Source organism: Miniopterus natalensis, chromosome 15 (genome assembly GCF_054644295.1).
Source record: "Miniopterus natalensis isolate mMinNat1 chromosome 15, mMinNat1.hap1, whole genome shotgun sequence".
NCBI lineage: Eukaryota > Metazoa > Chordata > Mammalia > Chiroptera > Miniopteridae > Miniopterus > Miniopterus natalensis.
The window spans coordinates 45958483-45978988 of NC_142095.1; the positions used below are offsets into that span (position 1 = coordinate 45958483).

Below are 20506 nucleotides of genomic sequence, written 5' to 3' on the forward strand. Positions count from 1 at the left end.
ATAATCCACGTGAAGCATGTGGAACAGTGCCTGCCACACAATGCACGCTCAACAGACGTTAGCCATTGTTAGTGTCATATAGAGATTAGATTAGATGGAAGTCAAAAGAGATGTTCTGAAATCTTAAGTGAAAAGGATTTTTAGATGGAAGCTTCTTCCACGTGCATTTTCTGGCCCAAGTGTAGCACATGGAATCCGATCTGGGTTCAAGGCAGCCCCACTTCCTCCTAGCTGCGTGACTGGACAAGCTGCTCAACCTTTCCGAGCTGTGATGTTCGCGACAGCCAAACAATGATAACAATACCTAGGCTGCAGTGTTGATGACATGTGACAATATTCAGAACACGTGCAGTACTGAGACCCCATATGCACGTAACATGAGATGAGTCCAACACACGTGCAGTACTGAGACCCCATATGCACGTAACATGAGATGAGTCCAACAAATGATGACTTTAATTATCACCTTATATTGTTCAGCCTTTATGATCATTTCCTCGGGAGCCCAACCAAAAAGTGACAGTACATTCTAACGAGGGTGAGAGACGGAGTCCCCAGTCCCACCGTGATAATCCCAAGGTCAGTCCAATAGGTACAAGACAATTTAGCAGGGTCAAGAGGAACCCTCAGCTTTGGCCAGCCCGTGTTCTAAAGAAGTAGCTACAAAGCAGGATTGTTATCTGTATGGTGTGGAAACTATCTCTGGGATCTTGGCTGTTGGTCCATGGTGAAAAGTGCCGTGGGATTACAAGGTAACTACATGCTACTATACTACAGAATCATGGCAAAAATTTAAAAATATAAAACGCACAGGTCGAGATTGCCTACGTTCCCGACAATCAGAAATAATCCCTGTTAGTGTTTTCATACATATTGCTTTAGATGCTTTCTTTCCACACCCATGCACCCACACATACTTCATTATTTAAAGAAAAAGAAATCATACCATATACACTGAATCATCACTACCTATTCACTTAATATACATATTTCCGTGTTTGTTAACATACATCTCTGCCATCATTTTTAATGACTGCATAGGATCTATCAAATGCACACCTCACCTTCCCCTCCTCCCCGATGGGCACCTAGGTTTGTTTCTAGCATTTTCCTATAATAAACAACAATGTACTGAATATTCTCCCATAAACACCTTTACACAATTGTCCAATTATTTCCTTAGAAGTGGCATTGATGGGTTAATAAGTGTATAATTCTTAAATGCCTCAAGAAACAAAAATAGCTGGCCTTGCTGAGATGCGAAGGTGAAAGAGGTCTTTTAGTAACAGAAAAACACTGTCTTCTACGCCCAGGCAAACAAAGCAATCTTCTTTCTGTTGGCCCACTCCCCTGCCTTTCACTTACCTACCAGAAAGCATGTCTATCTCACTGATAAGAACTACTAAGTTCCCTTGTGCAAAATTCAGGGTCAAATAGAGACTGTCCATGTGACAGAGCTTGGGATTTCATCTGGAAATGTGAAGTGAAGGATGGACAGAAAGTGGCTTACAGAAGCAACAAACACTCCTGAACGGCTCCCAGGGGCCGGCCACTTTGCCCCTGGTGTGTGGGGCAGGCAGAGGGCTCAATGAACTCTACTGGGGACCTATTGTGTAGGGAGCACTGTAGTCACAGGGCACACCATGGGAAAGAGAAAACCCCACACCCCATCCTGAATCCTGAGGAACTTACAAACAGGATGAAAATCACAAGTAAATGCAGATACACTCAAGAAGCCCAAACGCACATGCACATAACCAATAAGGGCAAAACAGACACCGCAGGAAGGACAGCCACTGGCAAGGAGAAAGTTTCAAGAAATAAAATCTTCAAATGCTGCATTAGGTGCAGAGGACATAAACAGAACGCAAGGGCTCTCAGCCTTGCCACTGGCCAGCAGGGTGACCTTGGACAAGTCCTACAGCCCTTTGTGACCAGGTTACCAAGAAACTCTAAGCTTGATCACAGGAACCCGGTTAGCTTTGGTTTTTGCTATTTTGAGTTTTCTTCCCTTGCAATAGTGTTTTAATTTCTATTTTCTATGATCTTTATATATAAAAAAGTCTGCCATTCAGTGATTGTCTTCCATCTCTAGACACTGTTCTTGGAGTCTTCATACTCAGTCTTGACTATACCCTCGGAAGGCGCAGGCTATTCTTAATTTATGCTCTAAATGTGGTTGAGGTCACACAAATAAGTGGAATAAAGATGATTCCTGGTCTTATACTCATGGCACAGAGGAATTAATAAGTACTTTAAGGCTGGATGAGTAAATGCACACATGAATGAGTGAATTAAGTCCTAGATGCCTCTCTAAACCCATGAAGTTTTCACTATATGACTCCTCCACACATGTCTTTTTAACATGTTATCCCAAAATCTTTTTTGAAAATTAGACATGTATGAAGAATCAGAAATGAGCAAGACTTATGTTCCATCTGTAGGCAGTAGTCTAAGAGCCACAGTCCCCTTCCGTGGGCAGACTCCCCCTGATCCAGCAACTTAAAGGGTTACACTTAGCTCAGCAAGGGTCCTGCAGGGGTCTGTTTCAAGGCTTGAGCTATCTTAAATTCTGATAGGGTATAACTCCTGGAAATATATAACAACATCCTAGGACTAGTTTGCTCATTTGTACAGAATTAGCATAGTGGCCTAGAGCTGACTGCTAAGGTTTCCTCCAGCTCAAATATTCTATCATCCTCTGAGAAGACATAGAAAACAATAATGGAGAAAGCCAAGTCCGAAGCAAAGCAAGAGATAAGCTATGGGCAGTGGTAGTTCCTTAAATCCAACTTTAGCTGGCACTCTCATGTTTAGTTGAAATTCTGAATCAGTTGGAGCACCTACTAAACCTACCAACTCTCCTCCATCTCTCTTGGCTGCAAGAGGGGTTTGTTTGTTTGTTTGTTTGTTTAAAGAATCTGCATTTGTATGAGACTCCCAGGGTACTTCTAAAACTTACTTATGGTTACCACTCCCTGCTCTAGGGGGCATATCCTTGAAGCAAATGGGTTGATATTTACAGGGAGGATGTTCTCCTCTCTGGCCAGAGGGTCTTCTCCTATCCCTCATCCATATTCACTCCCTGTGCGAAGGCTAGTTGGTTTCAGAGGTTTCCACGACCTGCTGGCCCATCCCTCTAATGGCTGCTGGTGACTGTGCCATACTCCAAAGTTCCTTCCAACTCTTGTGAGCCCCTGCATCTGAACTGAAAGAAGGGGTGCAGGAGAAGCTGCAGGAGAGAAGCCAGAGTGGCAGAGTCCAGCAGCAACCTTTGGAAGAGCCAACCGAAGCTGCTGAGATGACGGCGGGGCTCGCCACACCGGTCACTGACAGGCCAAAATCAGAAGGAAAAATGAAGGTTGGGAGTGGTGACGTGCAATGTGGAACTTAAAGGCCCCAAAGCCAATCATGACCAGAACCCAAATAAGCTTTTTTGGAAAAAGTCAGGCATCTTCCACTGTCCTCAATCTTCACCTTTTCAGATTCCCTCTTCTTTGTGTTTTTAACAAGATTTGACAATGACTCGTCCTCTAGCCCAGAAAATCAATCAAATGTCCACTGACTTGGGTAGTTAATTAAAAAATAAACCCTGCGGGTATTTTTGAACGATGTTATTGTCTTCTCCTCTCGCTCTCTCACTCACACACTCCTGCACAGAGAAAAGGAGCCAGGAAGAAGGCTCAGGGGCGTGCCCTGCGGCCTAGCTGTGACACCCCCAGGTGCACCCCCTCTGAGAGCTCAGCTGCTCTACCCGGTGCAGCGCAGGTGGAGCGCTGCCCACCTCACAGGCTGCGCTAAGGGGTAAGCGAGGCAGCGCAGGGAAAGCGCTCTGCAGGGCGCCCGGGGAGAGAGGACCACAGCGAATGGCAGTTTTAAAAAAATGCTTGTTTGCTGCCACTTCAGGGCAGAAGAATGGACAAAGCGCCACTGTTCAATAAACTGATCAACGAAAATATTATCAGAGCATCTTTTGAACACATATTAGTGAGACAGAAAGGGAGGAATCATGTGTTTCCTATCGCATGATATATGTGTGTGTGTGTACGTATGTGTGTGTGTGTATATATTTATATACATGTATAAAATATGCACTTGCTAATTCAGATTTGGGAAGTCAAGAAGCAAATGTCGATGTCCTTACTAGCATGGTCAACAAAATGTGATAAATGTCTTCCCGCTGAACTTGCTAACAGCTGGCAGCCTTGGCATCATACAATATTGATTCTAAGTACACTCCTTTCATCCTCCCACCCCACCCCTTGGCTCTTTAGAGCATCTAACAGACAGAATATTTCAGTTATAGTCCACCGAGCCCTGGGAGTAAGAACACAGAACTGGATTGGATAAAGCCAAAAGTCTCACAATGCTACGATGCTACTCTCTATGACTTTGCCACTCCAGGCTATAGGCAGCCAATGTTCTTTCATTAAGGGATTCACTTTAGAAATAATAAATCCAGGAGGGAACAGGACACTACACCCTGCCGTAGTGGAAGAACCTGAATCAGATATGAGATGAAACAAGGGATTGTTTGGGAAACATTTTAGGAAACTACTTGTTAATCTTGAATTTTGGTCTTATTTGGAGATGCCAGAAAGACCCTGAGAAGTTATTTAATTCAGAAAAGCAATTTTAAAAATAAAATATAAGCAGAAGGATGCCCTGGCTGGTTTGGTTCAGTAGTTAAATCATCAGCAAGAGGACCGAAGGGTTGTGGGTTTGATTCCCAGTCAAGGGCACATACCTCAGTTGCAGGTTTGTTCCCTGACTGCGTGTGGGAGGCAACCAATCAATGTGTCTCTCTCACACTGATGTTTCTCTCTCTCTCCCCCTCTTTTCTCACTTCTACTCTCTTTGAAAATCAATGGAAAAAATATCCTCGGGTGAGGATTTTAAAAAAAAGTAAGGAGATGGAGCATTAGCTGGTGTGGCTCAGTGGTTAGAGGGTTGGCCTGCACACTGTAGGGTCGAGGGTTCAATTCCCGGACAAGGGCACATACCTGGCTGGGTTGCAGGTTCGATCCTTGGCTCTGGGTCGGGGCACATGCAGGAGGCAACCAATCAATGTGTCTCTCTCACATCGATGTGTCTCTCTCTCTCTCTCTGTCTCTCTCTCTCTCTCCCCTCCCCCCTTCCACTGTCTCTGAAAAACAATGGAAAAAATTTCCTTGGGGGAAAAAATTGGGAAGATAAAGTTTTAAAAACAGTAAGTCCAAGAATTTTTTTAGAAGTATATTAACAAACATTCTAAAGCAGAGGACCATATTGAGGAATGATTTCTAATAATAAGCTATCATCACAGAGAAAGTAACCAGGTGTCAAAGACAGGAAGGGTTGCTTCAAGACCACAGATTGAGAAACACGGGCAAGCATAAACCTTCCAGGGCGCCAGGATGACAGACATACCCCTGACAATGGCCAAGCACGTGAACATACAGCCCCAGCGCATCTGGCCAGGATGGAAGGAAATCTAGCTGTGGGCAGAGGCGCATCTGATAGAAACCTGACCCACACTTCCAGTCCCACATTTCCTGAAGCCACAGAACATGAGCTAAACTGAAGCGGATAGGAAAAATCCCAAGGAACACATAGTTTTTATGAGTTCCATTTGTAAGACTATTTTGCAACCTTACATGATAAAAATAAATAAATAAGTAGAAAACAAGAAACATAAGCAGTTGCTGACTGAAGATATGGCCATAATTCCCTAGCACATTTCTCAAGCTTATGCACGTGAGCAACTTCAACACAAGAGGCAGCTCTGCCCGAAGGGCGCTTGGAGTCACTGCTATCTGGGTTTGAGTCCTGGCCTTGCCACTCATCAGCTGGGCAACCTCAGACAAGTTGCTAAGACTCTTTAGCTTTCACATCCGTGCAATGGGGATGTACCTACTCCACCTGAAGTTCAAGGCAGAGACGATGTAAATGGTAGCCAGCTGTGGCCAGTGACAGCTCCATGGTTGTAGCAGGACAATCAGCCGCCTCACAGAGGTGGGACCTCTGCAGCAGCGAGAAGCACATACCTGGGGTGCCGCAGGCCTGCCTCCCCGCGGGGGGCGCGGGCTGCGGGCTGCGGAGCCTGTAGACCACATGGGGCTTGTTGTGTTCATCGTCGTCAGCCTGCTCATCAGTGGACAGCAGTGGTTCAATAAAATAATCCCCGTCGTGGGACCGGAACGTGCCCAGCTGCAAAGGAAGCGGCGAAAAGCTGATGTCATAAACAATGGAACATTTTCAAGCGGACACGGTGCCATTTCACCCGATCCCTCCGTCGTGAGGGCTGTTAAACGGAAAACGACACGGGGAGAAGCAGTTCACCCTCCTTCGCCGCCGCACCAGTTCCTTCTCCTCGGTTTGACTCTACTGCACCGGCTCCCCTAATCTGTCTCTAAGGAACATTTCTCTGGTGCTCAAGTTCCAATCGCAAATTCCCTTCTACAGGCTGTTGAAAGTGAGTGTTTCTCTGTGTGAAGACAGCCTGCAAATTTAGGACCCAGTGCGAGCCCCAAGGGAAGAGCTGACCATGAATTCAAATTCAGGAAGCATATGTTGACCACAAGGCACTCAAGGCGGTGCTACCTGTGACACTAGCACATGAGTCTCTCACCACCCCTTCCCTTTGCAATAGGGAATGAATGGGTGCAAGGCTTTGGAGTCGGGCTGCCCTAGTTCCAGTCCCAGCACTGCCACTTACCTACCCACATCGGGCAGGTTCCTTAACTGCTGAGCTTCAGCCTCCTTGTTTGTCAATTAGGGATAAAAATACTTACTATAAAGGGTCATCCTGAAGATTAAATGAGATAATGCATTTAAGTGCTTAACAACGTGACACCTTGTAAGGCTTAGAATACGTTAGTGGCTTTGGTGTTTGGTGTTAGCCTCTAACCAGGATAGGTTTGTGTTTGCCAATGGTTCTGAGCACCTTGAGGGAGGTGACTCTTCCTCCTGCCCTCCCCACATACCCACAGGTTTTGCAAATAATGATGAGGCCTCAAGGTTGAACCACCCAAACAAAACATTACAAGGTCACTGAAGAGTTTGCCATGCTACGCAATGCTTAAGGGGGAAATCAAGCCCTTCTCTCATCTGCACTGTTCCTTTTCCTGCACTGGAAACAAAAAGAAGGGAAAAGAAAACAAACAAACACAAAAACAACAGAGACCTTTTCCCTTCCCCTGGACACAAGGGAAATGGCTGTCCATAAAGGTCATTAAATCATCCAGAAATTTGTTAGAAATTCAACTAATCAAGCTCCACCCCAAATCTTACCTACTGAATCCAAACCTCAGGGCAGGGACCAGGAACTGGAATTTTAATGAGCCTTCCACAGTATTCTTATGCATGATAAAGTCTGTGAAGCACAGGTTCCCAAACCCAGCTAACCTTCAAAATTGTTTGGGGAGTTTTTTAAAAATTCAGATTTGAGGCATTACCCCTTATCTCCAAATTCAGAATTTCCAGGGGTAAGGTCTAGAATCTATATTTTTAAAAAGTTCTCCACCTGATTTAGGAGACACTGGATCAACGAGGGGGGCAATTCTGGTGTGGACAAACTAAGCAACAGAGTAGCTGGTTTCTGGAGAAGTGATTGAACAAATTAGTCTCACCTAGGCAGCTCTCTCTGTTTTCAATACACAACACCGGTGTTCTCTGAACACAGCGCAGGATACATACTACCCTATGTAAAACCTACTAGAGACAGGCCATAAATACTGGGGGGAAACCTGGGAGTTTATTAAAAGGGAAACCGAGGCCCAGAGGGAGGAAGTGACTTGTCCACAGTTCCCCTTTGGTGGTACAGAGCAGCTGAATAGTGCCAGTGCTGAATCTAGAACTCGGGTGTCCTGACTTTAGTCCAGTGCCTTTTCATTTTATTTTATTTTTATTGTTATTATTTTTAATCCTCACCCATGGATATGTTTTTATTGATGTTTAGAGAGAGAGAGAGAGAAGAAAGATAGAGAGAGAAACATCGATGTGAGAGGGAAACATCAACCGATCGCCTCCTGTACTTGCCGGGACCAGGGATCGAACCCGCAACCTTTTGGTGCACAGGATGACGCCAGCCAGGGCAGTGCAGTATCTTTTTAAATGAAATTCTCTTTAGGAATATAAATTCAGTCTCTGAATAGTTAAGAGCATGGGTCAGAAAGGCTGGGTGGGAACCCCAGCTCTGCCACTTAGGAGCTTAGAGACCTCAAGCAAGTCTCCAACTCTCAAAGCCTCAGTATCCCAACCTGTAAAGTGGGTTGTTCGAGGACTGGACTGCTGTGAGGATTTTGCATGACGATGCATAGGCAAAGTGCTCATTACAGGGCAAGGCACATAACAGTTCACCGAATAGTATCTACATGGTGCCAAATTAATTTTGTTGTTGATTCACAAATAGTTATTTGATCTAAGAGTAATCCTTTCTTGGTGACTATGTACCTATGATATATAAGGCTCCAATACAGGAGAGAAATAAATTGATGCCGATCCTGTTGCCAAGGAGAAAGGGATAGAACATAGCACGCCAAGAGCTACAATACAAGGGAGAGCACACAGGAGCCATAAGAGAAATACACATGCATCTGTGAAGGTGAAGCGGGAGACATGACAGCAGTCTCTAGGACCAGAAAGAGGTTTCCTGGGAAGGAGACAGCTAAGTCACACTTTAAAAGAAGGGCATGATTTGAGCATGAGGAACAAATAATCCAAAGGCCCAAAGGCAGTGAGGCAGGGTTAGGATGGGAGGGAAATTCAGAAAAATGAAGCAAAAGCAGATTGCCTGAAATAGAGGATTTGTAGAGGAGGAAAGCTTGAGAGATGGCCCTGGACGTGTGGAGGCGAGAGGGGTGAGCAGGTACACTGGAAGCGGTCTGAAGCACCGGCTGGAGGGTATGGTTGTTCACTAGGCAGGGTGGAGCTATGCAGTCATCGAGCAGGGTTGTGATGTCACCTCGCACCCAGTCACCATTAATAGGTTAATGGCAGAGATTAGAGACAAAAGATTAGAGGAAAAAACAGATAAAAATATTTCTTAGATATCAGTCCAATGAGAGTGGGAGAGAAGCAAAGACGGCTAGAATTAGGGTAGGGATGCTCAGAAAAGGTAAGAGACACATCTGAGATGGGCTTCAGGGAAACTGATACTTTACTGGTGAGGTGGGGGTGTGTGGTGATGGGAGGGAGGGGATATAGCATGGTCCACTCTGAAAGGTGAAAGAATTCCTGGGCGATTTCTCGGATGGGCCACGAGGAACATCACAGTTCCACGGCTACAAAAATGATAAGGGGAAGTCTTGGGGCGGGGGGAGAAGGTAAATTCCAGAAGGAAGACAAAGGGGCGAGGGTTTGGGGGAAGATGAATCACTGAAGCGTGCATATATTCAAGATGTATGTTAGAACTGCACCCCTCCTCCAAAAGAGGCAGATTGCAAGTTAAATGCAATATAAATACGGTTATCAGAGTCTGGACATCTTTCTGAAGTCCCGGCCCTCAGCTGCCGAAGCTCCTACTCGCAGTTCCACGTGTGAGCTACTACCTAAAATTGCCAATAGAAATGAAGGTCCTGCGCAGCAAATTATTCATACAACTGCTGGGGCCACTCGGCGGGGTGTGGAGGCGGGAAGGGGGAGGAGTAAAGGCTGTTTACCAACGACGTACTGACGCAGCCCCATCCCTTAGGTTCTGAAATTGGGGGTGACAGTCTTGGGATCTGCGGGGCAGCCGATGCCCTTGGTTGCGCACCTGCCTCCCGCGCACAGCGGCCGTAACCTTCGGAACAGGAGGATTCCGGGACTCCAGCCCTACCCAGGTATCGAGGCAGCGACGACTCGCTGCAGCGCCCCCTCCGCCGTCGCCCAACGCCGTCTCCGCCCACCCAGTCTTCCAGGCGCGCAGCGGCTCTCTGCCGGGGTTCGGAAGGGCTCCCCCTCTTGCCAGCATCCCAGCCGGCTGAACTGCACCCCTCCCAGTCTCCGGGCTTGCCTCGCTACCCGCCCGACCCCTCCGGTGAGCGGCGGAGACGGATGCGACATCCAACCGAGGCCCTCTGGACGCATTAACAGCAGCGCGTGGAGGGGACAGCCAGCACCCCGGGTAAGTATCCATGTTCCCACTTTTAAAAGATGACAGTGGGGAATGTGGGTGCTTAGGGGAAGACTAACGTGCCACCCGGGCGCCGGGAGCCGGGCGAGCCTGACCCGGGAAAGTTTGTGCGTCATACGCGCGCATGTCGCTTGAGAAAGTCAAGGACTGCTTGGGCCAGAATCTTACTGCGGGTCCTCAAACGTCACCGTGGGAGAGGGCAGAGGCGGTGGAGGGCAAGTTGGGGGGAGGGTAGTAAACAGAGGGGCAGGGTATCAGCTCGGATCCCCCGCTAAGTTTATTTTGCTGCGCAAGAAGTGGCCGCCCCGCCCTCCCTTCTCCAGGGAAACGTGCGCCACAGGCTCCCTCTTCTGATTCCCAGTAAACTCCAACGGGTGATAGAAGCCCTAGAAAAACGGAAATTTCGTCGGGTCAGCCTCTCTAGGCTCTCCCGCAATATTTCTGCTCCTCCGTGCCACCCCACGACCAGGGTGCAGGGTCGTTCTACGCCGCACCCCGCTGCCAGGGTCCACCCGAATTTCAAGCTTCCGCGACAGGCTCCGCCCTCTTCCCCGCCCCCTCCCCGCCCCTTCCCCGCCCCCTGAACCCTTCCGTTCCCAGACGGGACCTGTTCCCTATCAATCCTGTTTGGCCTCAGGGCTCCTGGCGCGCGAAAAAAGGCCGAGAGAGAACGCAGGGACTCTAGATTACGCACCGCCCTCCACCACACACAGAAGGAACTCCCGGGACCCGAGCCTGGGGATTCTCAGCCCCCCCCCCCAACTCCAGGCGCACCAATCACGAGTCGGGCCCTCCCTACGCTCAGCTGCTCCTGGGCGACCGAGTTTGGAAACCAGCCTCCAAGCCGTCACCCGACCGTAGGCAAAGCAGCCGAGCCGGGTTAGGACCCTAGAAAGCTCCAAAACTCCAGGACCCCGTGGGGGCGGACGCGTGCTCGCCTCTCGAGTGTAAGCCCACGCTCCGGGCTTGCCGCCCAAAGCGCAGGACGCAAACGAGCTTCCAGCTCATACTTAAGAGCAGAGCGGAGACTCGCCGTGGTGAGGATCTCAGGCCACAGAGCAAAAGTCTTCCAGAAGCGGGCGAGGGGAGAGGCGGGGCGCGCGCCCACTCACCATTCCCGAGCAGAGGCTGATGACCGCCGTGTGCTCGGACTTGGTATTGACATGGCCTTTGTAGAAACAGTGCTTGAGTTCTGCTTCCTCCTCGGAATAAAATTTTGTCTGGTTCCCCTCGGGCGCGCCGACGAGGGTGACAGTGAACAGCGGAGCGATAAATCCAGCATGGGCGGTGAGATTAAATAGAAACTGCTGGCCGAAGGCGGAGAGGCTGTAGTGCGCCTGGGAGGAGGTGGAGGAAGAGGAGGAGGCGAAGGCAGGCCAGGGGTCAGAGGCAGAGTTAATGCTCCGTCGCCTTCTTTTGAAGTGCACGTTCGTGGGAAAGGGTTCTCCGAGAGCGTTCACTCGGACGGGAGACGCGATTTCGTATTCGCGCAGGGTCTCTAACAGTTTCACTGCAGAGAGAAGCAAAGATACATAAAACAGTAATTCAGTTTTCTGCAAGTTTTAAAATAAAGTTGAGAGCTTTGTCCTGAGTTGTTTTCCAGCGGGCTGTCTTTCCCCCATTTGAATCAACCCCTTCACCCTCAGTCAGTGGACAAATATTTGCTGAACACCTACTGTGTGCTAGGAAGAGCCAGAAAATGTGTGAGGCGCGGAGGATGTTTATACCATTAGGAGCCAGAAAAAAATGAACCAAGTTAGAGGACATAAAGTAATATCAGATTCTGACAAATACCCTGAATAAAGTAAAACACACTGCTGGCTGTTGTCCCCAGGTAGTAAGTTATGGTAGTTCGGGGCACGGGAGTTGGGAAGGGGAAAATCCAGGCTAAAAGCAAAGGGCGTGGAGTTCCTGCCACAGCGTCCCTCTCTAGAAATTGCTGGGAATGACCTAAAGAAGGCAGAGGCTGCAAAGCGAGAAATAATTCTTTCTAGGAAAAGGAAAGAAGCTTCCGCGGCGGGGTGCCCGCTCCCGGGCGCGGAGGCTGCGGAGTTGGCGACACTGGCGGAGGGGTCCCGGGGGCCGAAGCCGCGTTACCTTGCCTCTGGTGCAGCCTGTCCTTGCGCACGGCCGCCGCGGCGTCTGGGCTCGCCATCTCGGCTAGGTCCCGCACCAGGAGTGTTAGCAGTGTGGCCCAGGATACAAACTGCATGGTGCTCCTCACCCCTCCCCGGCTGCCCCCCACCCCCTCCCTCCTGCCCTCGGAGGCTGCAGCGGCGACCCGAGGCTGCGGCCGCGTAGAGCGCGCGGAGCCCGGAGCCCGCCACCAACTTTTGACTTCAGGAGTCGCTGAGGTCCCGCCGCGAGGGTCTGAGCAACACCGCTGCCTGCCGAGAGCCGAGCCGCTCGGGCCGCGGGAGGAGCCGCAGGAGTAGCACTGGGAGGACTGGGGCTCGACTGCTCGGCCGCATAATGTCCAGGGGACGTGTAGGAGAAAGCGTGGACCGTGCGCTTCCAGGGGCGGCGGACGCCCTGCGCTGGCGGGGATAGCGGAGCCGCTTCTTGAAAGGGGGGCGGAGGCAGGCGGGCGAGGGGTGGGCGCGCTCCTCCGCCGCTCAAATGCGCCGGTGCCGCCTCTAGGAGGGAGGGAGGGATCGCTTCCTTCCAGACCCTTTCCCCTGCTTGGCTGGCCCTCGCGGGACTCCCGGCCTGCCTCCGGCTTCGGGGGGGGGGGGGGGGAGGCAGAGGCTCCGGGAGCCCCGAGGCTGCAGGTCGCGGTCTCGCCGCCGCGCGAGGAGCTTTTCCGAGACCCCTGCGGGGGGAGGAGAGCTGAGCGCGCCCCCTCTGTCCCGGCGCTCGCGCGCTCGCCTCCTCTGCTCGCTCCTCTCCGCTCCGCTCCCTTCCTCCTTCCCAATCTGCCTTCCTCTCCCCACCCCCTCCGCTGCCTCGCCTCCTCCCCCCACTGCGCCCCTCCAAGCTCCCGGGTTTCTTTTCCTTTTCTCTCTCTCCCTCCTCTGTTCCATCTTTTTGCAGCAGTTCTCTTGCTCTTCTCGCCTCCCCCGTCTAACCCTTTCTTTTTGGTTTCTTACGAGTGAAAGTGGCCCCGGGCAGGAGCGCCTTCCCTTCCTACGGTCTCACTAGGGACGAGATTTGTCATCGGATTGCCCCAAGTTAGGAGTTTTAGTGATGGGGTTCCTAATCGTGCAGTTTGGGGTGTGTTTCAAGTCCTTGGTCTTCTGAAAGTTTCGAAAAACTTTCAAGCTGTGCTTTCCCTAGACGCTGGCTCCATTCTGAGAGGGTCCATAGTTTTCTGTAGGTCCCGACCCAAAAAAGGTTAAGAACCACTCTGAAAGGCGGGGGGCGGGGGGGGGTGAGGTCTGGGGGGAGGGGCTGAGCGCGGGCCCCGAGGGGAGACGCCGGTCCTTCGGGGGTTTCTCAGTCACTTCCGCTCGCTCCGCCCGAGATGCTTCCAGCGGCGCGCAGAGCTGACACTTCGTCCTACACCTTCCTCCGCCCTGGGACGCAAATTTAAAGTCAGAAAGTAAGCCCAAGAGGGGGGACGCCGATATGTGACTGCCTGAGCCTGTGTGCAGATTGTTTAACCCTTTACCAGTCCTCAGGAATATAGACTGCGCTAATTTCAAGAGAAAGGAAATGACAAGTTTTGTAAAAGATACGACTAGTGTGTATTTGCCCAAGTTTCCCAGAATCAGAGTTTTCTGTTGCTTAGTAGGCTGGCACTCAGGGTTGAAAAGAACAAGATTGCCAATACCAAGGACCAGTATGCTAGAAGAATCCTCTCTTCTGGAAATATGAATGCATATACTTCTCCTGGTAGAAGGAAAAATAACTTGGCAAGACAGGAATATCCTCAAGAAGTTGCTAGTCCAAATGCACTGCTATTGCCTTTATCCAAGGGTAGTCCTGGAATTGATATAATAGGTAAATACAATGGTGTATAAAGATAGTAAGATAGCAACACCTGCAGAGTACACAGTAAGAGATTTTTAAGGGAAACATTTAAATATTTTTCTTAAACCTTCAAAATAATTCACTAAAATACATTTCTTCTAATGCACGATCTTTCTTCTCGTTATGTAATAAAATTCCTCCCAATCACAGCATCTGGGAGTTCTGAGAGTTTAGCAAGGAACAGAAAAATATCAAGAAATCAAACTATTAGCTGATCGTGGGGAAAGTATTCTAGAACTTGCACTATAAAATTACTAAACTATATAGCACTTTTACAGACACATAGTTGAATGGAACAGAATAGAGCCCAGAAGTAAACCTATGCATACATGGTCAATTTAATTATAACAAAGGAGCCAAGAATATACAATGGGGAAAGGAAAGTCTCTTGAATAAATGATGTTGGGAAAGCTGGACAGCCACACACATGCAAAAGAATGAACCTGGATCACTATCTTACATCATTCACAAAAGTTAACTCAAAATGGATTAATGATTTGAACATAAGACCTGAAATCATGAAACTCCTAGAAGAAACGGGGGGGTGATCTCCTTGACATAGGTCTTGGTGATGATACTTTGGATTTGGTACCAAAAGCAAAAATAAACAAGTAGGACTACATCAAACTGACAAGCTTCTGAACGGCAGAATAAACCAGCAACAACAAAAAAAGGCAGCCTGTGGCATGGGAGAAAATGTGTTCAAGTCACATATGCCAGATAAAGGGTTAATATCCAAAATATATAAAGAACTCATGTAACTCATTAGTAAAACAAGACACAAAAAACAGTCTGTTTAGAAAATGGAAAGAGGATCTGAATAAATGTTTTTTTCAAAGAAGACAGACAGATGACCAGCAAGCACTTGAAAAGGTGCTCGCTCATCCCATGGAAATGCAGATCGAAACTATAGCAAGATACTGCCTCACACCTGTCAGAATGACTTTTATAAAAAAGATGAAAAATAGGTGTTGGCAAGGATGTGGAGAAGAGGGAACCCTTGTTGGTAGCAGTATGGAAGTTTTGCAGAAAATTAAAAGTAGAACTACTGTATGATCAAGTACTTTTACTGGGTATTTATTGGAAGGAAATGAAAACACTAACCCAAGAAGATACCTGCACCCTCGTGTTCATTGCAGCATTATTTAAAATGCCCAAGACATGGGATAACCTAAGTGTTTTTCAGTGGATGAACGGGTAAAGAAAATGTGGAATATACATATATATGATGAAATATTATTCCATCATCAAAAAAAGTAATCTTGCCCTCTGTGACAACATGGATGGACCCTTAAGGGCATTATGCCAAGTGAAACAAGTCAGAGAAAGATAGATACCATATCATCTTATATGGAATTTAAAAAAAAAAGAAATCATAGATACTAGATACAGAGAACAGATTGGTGGTAGCATCAGGTGAGGGTGGGCAAAATGGGTGAAGGTGTTCGAAAGGAACAAAGTTCCAGTTAGAAGATAACTAAGTTCTGGGGATGTATTGTACAGCATGGTCGCTATAGCTAATCATATTCTATTGTAGATTTGAAAGTTGCTGAGAAAATAGATCTTAAAAGTTCTCATCACAAATGAAAATCTGTGGTCATTTCACAATGTATACATATACCAAATCATGTTGTACAGTTGAAACTAATATAATATGTCAATTATACATCAACTAAAAAATTAAGTTTATAAAGGATTAAAAATAACACTTTTTAATATTTCCCATTAAACAATTTTCTTCCATTTTCATTTAACCACTCCTGATAAAGGACCTAATTATTACATGTAGGGCCAGAAGCCTCCTTTGTTTATGCTCTCTTTAGCTTACTTTCTAGGATTTGGTTTTAAAAGATGAACTTTGTTTACTGTTGTTTAAAATTGTTCCTGATACAACCCAATCATTTCGCAAGAGCTGCTAGGGAAGGAAAATGCAAAGTAGCTCTTGGTGACCTCCGGGGGTGACCAAGAGGCTGGGTTGCTGAATTTCTCATCCTCGGTCAGTCTATTAATCCTTTCTTAAGTATGTTTTGTTGCCTCTAAATTTACATCCCTACGCAAGTCTCAAAGCATCTTAGGAAGATGTTTGAAATTATAATTGAATAGAACAATTGAGCTATCCAAATAATTCAAGGTTAAGATATTTTGTCTGAATAATAATCAGCTTTTATGTAGTACTTACCTTGTGCGAGACCACGTGCCAATACAAGCATTAAATGGAATTCTTACAACAGCTCTATGAGCAGGCGGCCTTAGTAATTTTCTTTTACAGATAAGGGTATCATGGTCTAAATATGTGAACTGATTTGACAGTGGTCCCCAACTAGTAAATGAGAGACATAATTCAATTTCTGTTAGTTCAAGCTCATAATTATTATCACATATAATGAATAAATGATCAGAAGTGTTAGAAGTGTTGCTAGGTTTGGGGAGGTTTGGTTTGGGAGAGGGTGACTAAAATCTCCTAGAGAATTGCCTCGATTTTCTTTTGTATGTATAATTTTTTTGGCTCTCTAACTCCTTTTTTTAATTGTTGTTAATGCTCATCCGAAGATATTTTTTCCATTGATTTTTAGAGCGAGTGGGTGGGGAGAAGAGAGAGAAATATCGATGTGAGGGAGACACATCCATTAGTTGCCTCCCACATGTACCCCGACCTGGCCAGGGATTGAACCTGCAACCCAGGTATGTGCCCTGGACTGGGAATCAAATCTGTGACCCTTTGGTGTGTGGGCTGGTGCTCTAACCACTGACCTGTACTGGCCAGAGCTCTAACACCTTTCTCTGATGCTGAATATTTCATGGTAACAACTTTTTCCTCAGCACCTAAAACAAGTCTGGCACATAGTAGGTGCTCAAGAAATGTTTATTGAATAAATATAACCCTTCTACTTTGATTCAACTGTGATAAAATGACTTCTTTAATTCACACACACGTGCAGTCTGGAAGTTGGTTCTATAAATAGGAATATAGAATTGCCTGAGTTCAGGGGGTAACGTGGTTTCTATAATAAATTGGCCCATCACAAAAGTTTTCTCTGAAAGAAACAAGAGCTATTTATTTATTTATTTATTTATTTTTATATCTTTATTGATTTCAGAGAGAGGGCAGCAGAGGGAGAGAGAGATAGAAACACCAATGATGAGATGAAAGAATCATTGGGGATGGAGCCCGCAACCTGGGCAAGTGCCCTGACCGGGAATCGAACCTCGATCTCCTGGATCCTAGGTCGATGCTCAACCGCTGAGCCACACCCGGCTGGGCAAGAGCTCTTTAAAGTTACCTAGAGTGAACAGAGGGACAGTTTTTAGCCCATTTTCTTCCCCCAGGCTTTACTGGAATTGAATGTTACTGTGGGTTTAGTGGAAGACTTCTTTGGCTGATTCTTCATTAAAGTGGATCCCAGGAAAGTGGTGATTGACACTAGTCACTAGAGAGAGAGAATCTGGTCAATGGAAATATGAGAAATCATATCACAAGCAACTTTGTTTTCAGAACACACTGAAAACAACTGGAAGGAGATTTGAAGCAAAGCTATTTATTTCCACAGAAAGGGAAACCCACACCGAATCAGGAAGAGACCATGGGGCCAGAATTGAAGGGAATAGTTTCCTGAGTGGTCAGCAGTGGGTGGTTTGTGGAGCAGGTAAGCCCACGCGACTAGATCCCGCAGGATTCGGGGGCGTGACGCGCCCAGCAGGGAGTGGTGTGGCAGCGCTCCGTGACCTTGGGCAACGTCATCTCCGATCCAGTGCCATGTTTGCAGAGTGGAAGTGGGGAGGAACTGTGTCATCTTTTCTGCCGTGTGGATGAATGATCCTAATGTATTTTTTAAATTAAATTTCTTTGGGTGGCATTGGTTAATAACATTCTGTACATTTCAGTGTAGAGTTTTATAATACATTATCTGTGTATTCCACTGTGTGCTCGTCACCCAAATCGAGTCCCCTCCTGCCAGCGTATATTGACCCCCTTACTCTCTTCATCCCCTCACCCGCCTTACCTCCTGGTAACCACCATTCTGTTTGTGTCTGTGAGTTTATTTTGTTTGTTCATTTGTTACTTTTGTTTTCTATCCCACATGAGTAGAATCATATCATTCTTGTTCTTTTCCATCTGACTTATTTTACTTAGCACCATCCTCTCAAGATCCATGTTGTTGCAAATGGCAATATTTTATCTTTTAGTGATTGAGTAGCATTCCATTGTATATGTACTACATCTTTAAACAGTCACCTGTTGAAGTTTGCAAACATGCTTGGCTGCTGTGAAAGGAGCATATATACCATTAAGAATGAGTGTTCCCGAATTGTTCAGGTAGATACGCAGAAGAAGGATTGCTGGGTCATCTGGTAGCTCTAGTCTTAGTTGGTTTAGGAACCTCCGTACTGTTTTCCATAGTGGCTGCATCAGTTTACATTCCCACCAGCAGTGTAAAGGGTTCCCTTTTCTCCACACCCTCGCCAGCACTGATTTTTGTCTTGTTGGTAATAGCCATTCTAATAGGCATGAGATGGAATCTCCTGGTTTTGATGATCATTTCCCTTACAGCTAGTGAAGTTGAGCGTCTTTTCAAATATCCATTGGCCGTCTGTATGTCTTCTCGGGAAAAGTTCTATTCAGGCCCTCTGTCAATTTTTTAATTGGGTTATTTGGGGTTTTTTTGTTGTTGAGATGTATGAGTTCTTTATATATTTTGAATATTGGCCCCTGTAGACTACTGTCTGGCACTATACACAAAAATTAACTCAAAATGGATTAAAGACTTGAATATAAGACCTGAAACAATAAAATACATAGAAGAAAACATAGGCACTAAATTTACGGACCATGGTCTCAGAGGGGTTTTTGTGAACTTGACCCCAAAGGCAAAGAAACTAAAGCAAAAATAAACAAATGGGACTACATCAAACTAAAAAGCTTCTGCAAGGCAAAAGAAACTATCCACCAAACAACAGGCAACCAACCAAATGGGAGAAGATATTTGCAAGCAGTACCTCTTAGTGTATTTTTTAAAGTCTTCCAAATACTGACTTCAAGCAAAGCATAATGTACAGAAAGTTATGATGTTAGTGTACTGTGAGTGTACTGAAAGTTACACGGAAATTACACTGGTAATGGCAATAACGTAAGATTCTTTTCATTGAGTTCCTACTTTGCACTAATTATTTAATCATCCTAGCAGTCCTGCCACCGGGGGTTTTTCTCCCCAGTTTACATATGATGAAAATAAGACTCAGCGGACTTAGAGGACTTGCCCAGAATACAGAGGTAGAATGTGCTGAGTTGGGATTTGCACTGGGGTCAGGTTACTTCCAAAGCTTGTGATCTCCATTAATCAGAGTAGCCTAGTAATACAAAAACATCCACTGAATTGTTCTTTTTTTTAAAATCCTCACCTGAGGGCATGTTCATTGATTTTAGTGAGAGAGAAAAGGGGAGAGAGAGATGGATGCGAGAAGCATCACCTGGCTGCCTCCTCCGCACGCCCTGACCGGGAATTGAACCCGTGACCCTGCGGTGTACTGGACCGCACCCCAACCAGCTGGGCCACGCCGGCCAGGGCTCACCTAATTGTTCTTGATCATTCAGCCTCTGTACTTGGCCTGATGAATAGGATCTGTAAGAACTTTTTTCTTTTTCTTATAATACTAAATCTAAAGCTCTAAATAACTTTTCTTGACCCTGTTTCTAAGTTCCAGTTTTTAAGGTGGCTCCATATGGCTCACGGCTAGCCATGGCAGCTCTACAAAGTTGCTCGCGCACCAGGTGCTCCTTGCTTACTTGTCATTCCAGGAGACCGCACTTTCACTATTTCCCAGGTTTGGGATCCTCAAATGAATCCCACTAATATTGCCTTGAGACTCTTTAGTCTACACCCTATTTCCCCCCTCTAGTATCCTGTGGAAGGAGACCTTCAGACCCAGGGTTCAACATCACAACTACAGATGATTCAAGAGTGCTGGACTTCTAGCTCGGACCCAAACCACTCTTAAAGCGAAGCCAAATGAGAAAGCAATACAAAGTGTGGGGTACCGTCTCACCAGTGCACTTGCTAAAAGTGCGCATTCGGCATAGACAGTCATCACAGGTAGTGCACATGGAATCTGATAACTCGCAGAGTATTTTGAGGTGCTCCAGGATGTCATGTTCCCACTGAGCCTTGAACTTCTCCTGCCCTAGTTTGTTTCACACTATTTGTTGTTGTTGCTTAGTGTCCTGTGTTAGACTTTAAAATACATGAGGCAGCCTGGCTGGCATGGCTCAGCGGTTGAGCGTCGACCCAGGATCCAGGAGATCACTGTTCCATTCCTGGTCAAGGCACATGCCCAGTGGGAGGCATGCAGGAGGCAGCAGATCAGTGACTCTCATCATTGATGTTTCTCTCTATCTCTCTCTCTTCCTCTCCCTTCCTATCTCTGAAATAGATAGAAGACATA

At 46.8% G+C, this 20506-nt stretch overlaps 1 protein-coding gene across 6 annotated transcripts in view; it reads right to left on the reverse strand.

Moving 5' to 3' along the window:
* Positions 1-12318, reverse strand: part of ADAMTS9 (ADAM metallopeptidase with thrombospondin type 1 motif 9) — a 154963-nt gene extending 142645 nt beyond the window's left edge. For all 6 annotated transcript variants that reach the window (XM_087825091.1, XM_087825090.1, XM_087825089.1 and 3 more), the window contains exons 1-3: positions 12194-12318; positions 11209-11606; positions 6027-6189 (exon numbers count right to left, since the gene is read on the reverse strand). In XM_087825091.1, coding sequence (XP_087681217.1) covers positions 6027-6189; positions 11209-11606; positions 12194-12308 — 676 coding nt within the window. In that variant the 5' untranslated portion in view covers positions 12309-12318. The remainder of the gene's footprint in view (positions 1-6026; positions 6190-11208; positions 11607-12193) is intronic.
* Between the last annotated feature and the right edge of the window lie 8188 nt (positions 12319-20506).